Source organism: Stegastes partitus, unplaced genomic scaffold (assembly GCF_000690725.1).
Source record: "Stegastes partitus isolate 25-593 unplaced genomic scaffold, Stegastes_partitus-1.0.2 Scaffold2568, whole genome shotgun sequence".
Classification (NCBI taxonomy): Eukaryota; Metazoa; Chordata; class Actinopteri; family Pomacentridae; genus Stegastes; species Stegastes partitus.
The window spans coordinates 35,352-37,756 of NW_007580299.1; the positions used below are offsets into that span (position 1 = coordinate 35,352).

Consider the following 2,405-nt stretch of genomic DNA (forward strand, 5'->3'; position numbering starts at 1 on the left):
ATATATAAAAATAATAATAAAACCGATTACTTGTTTCAGCTTAAAAACGGCTTTATTCTCAGTCCCGAGGCTAGCTGCTTCCAGCAGTGGGCAGCATAATGATTAAAATATCATTTCACCGTCTCTGGTCTGAACTCTGGGCACCACTAACTGACCCCTCCCAGCCACCGGTGAACATCGATCATCTTGTTGGAATTCAAGGATCTGCTGGGAAACCTCCTGCATTCAGTACCTCAGACTCACATCCTACTACGTAAACATTGTCGCAGACCGTGCACGCTCCTTTGTGGCAACAGCGCTCCCAGACATCAGTGGCCTCTCTAAACTGGACAATGCACCCTGAAAAAACATCTCAGGAACATGACAAGCAGTCCCAAGACCTTCAAAACTCCTCTTTTTATTCTGATTGAGCATTCATGGGGTGCATCAGAACAAATCTGAATCCAAGGAGGTCACAAACCCCTTAACCCACAGACCTAGTGTCCTGGTACCAGACGCTACAGGTCAGTCCCAGGTCCTGTTGTAATATTTAGCAGATGGTTCTACTGTTGTCTGATTGGTGTCAGATCCAGTGATTTTATCTTTTTTGTTTGGCATAAAGCATTTTGCCGACATGGTTTGGGTCCACCTGTCCCCTTAAAGAAAAGTGCTTCTGAGTCGTTGTCATGATCCGATGTGGAAACGTCTGCCCTGATGCAGAACCGTCTCCTCCAGGATGACAATGCCTCCATCCTTAGGTCATGAGACGTCACTGAATGGTTTGCTGAGGATGAAATGATGCTACGACCAGATTTCAGATGAGCTGGGAGATTTTGGACTCTCCACCAACGTCATCAAAACACCCAGTGAGTGAATATCATTTGGAAGAGTGGTGCTCCATCTCTCCAGTAGAGTTCTAGACACTTGGAGAACCATCGCTAAGGTTCATTGAAGCCTTTTTGGTGGCATGTGGTGGCCCATGACCTCATTTCATTTTACCATGATGTCACACAGGTAGATAAAATGATAAAATAGCAATTAAATGTGTTACTTGACTCGTTGTTGTGCAGAGGTCTTAAGAAAAAAAATTAAAAAATGGACGCCACATGCAAAAACAACCCTGTTATTGCTGCTGCTTCTTTTATCTTCAGAGTTTTTAGGAGCTGCAGATATTGCTTTGCTGCATATCACCGTCCTGCTTTGAGCTACATGTCTGGGTGAACCACAGCTGCATTTCCTTTGCATTTTATCACTCAGTCTAACTCAGTGGAAAGTTTCTGTGACAGGCAGCTTCAGTCCCCTTAAAACCACAAGAGCCCTCCCTCTTTGACACCTTTTGTTCTTTTTTTTCTTTTGATCTTGATAAATGTAACGCTGCACCACATTCTGTTCAGACGTCCTTCACCGTGGTTCTAAGAGCATCTTCGTCCAGCCGTTTAAAGGAACATCGAGGCATCATGAGGACCACTTACATCCTTCTGCTCTGCGTCCTGGGAGCTGCAATGCTGTCTACAGTTATCTGCCAACGTAAGATGACTTTAGATCATTATGTCATTTAGACAGAAGTGTTTCTTCTCACGGCGGCCTGATGGTACATCTCTCAATGCTCTGTTCTTCAGCTTCACTTGGTCCAGACGAATGCTGCTTCACATACTACCCGAGAAGACTGAACAAAAACCTCATCGGCTCATATGAGATGACTGATCACCGGTGCGCCAAGCCTGCAGTCATGTAAGTGCTGCAAACTGGATTTACTTTATTCTCATTATGTTAAACACAATCATCTAAATAAGTGTATTACTCAGTATCACGATGAAATTTAAAGTATGAAATTGGTTGTTGTTGTTTTGTGTCTCATTTTTACTCCAGTTATCAGTAAAGCGTTTCCTCGTGTATGTTTTTGCTCCGTAGCTGTTCTTATTTTGGATAAAAAGTCAAAGAACAGTGTCGATAGTGATAATGACGTTAACCTTTCTCATCTTTATCTTTCAGTCTGGTTACCAAACAAAAGTCTCGTCGCATCTGCGTGGATCCCAGTGTCCCCTGGGTCGGGGGCATCATGAAATATCTCGATGAGCGCTCCTTCTAAACCAGCTACCTGTTGGTCCGTCCAGCTTCTGCTGCTTCATCAAATCACATCCTATGAAATGCATGTAACCGTGTGCTCATGATTTTCCTAATAATGGGCAAATCTTCTACAAGTAACTAAAAACTTTGCTTTTTAGTGGCTTCATCTGGAGGCTGAATTGAGCCACTGATCAACCACATCCTGTTTGTGTAACGACCCTCTGATGCTTTGTATCACCCACAGCAGTATAAACCTCATATAAACACAGTCAGCAGTGTGAAAACTTCTTAATTTCCTCCTGAGCTGTCAAGTCTTGTGGTCTGTGCAAACCTTGATCAGTCTTCCTTAGAAATTGTCT

General features: G+C 43.4%; 1 protein-coding gene across 2 annotated transcripts in view; it reads left to right on the forward strand.

The window, feature by feature from the left end:
* Window positions 1-2,405, forward strand: part of LOC103375372 (C-C motif chemokine 4-like) — a 3,738-nt gene extending 1,333 nt beyond the window's left edge. The window contains exons 1-3 of one of the 2 annotated variants that reach the window (XM_008305631.1): window positions 1,350-1,506; window positions 1,599-1,710; window positions 1,972-2,405. In XM_008305631.1, the coding sequence (XP_008303853.1) occupies window positions 1,437-1,506; window positions 1,599-1,710; window positions 1,972-2,068 (279 nt within the window). In that variant the 5' untranslated portion in view covers window positions 1,350-1,436 and the 3' untranslated portion in view covers window positions 2,069-2,405. Of the gene's footprint in view, window positions 1-1,349; window positions 1,507-1,598; window positions 1,711-1,971 lie in introns of those variants that run through there. The other variant, XM_008305632.1, reaches the window with a different exon arrangement.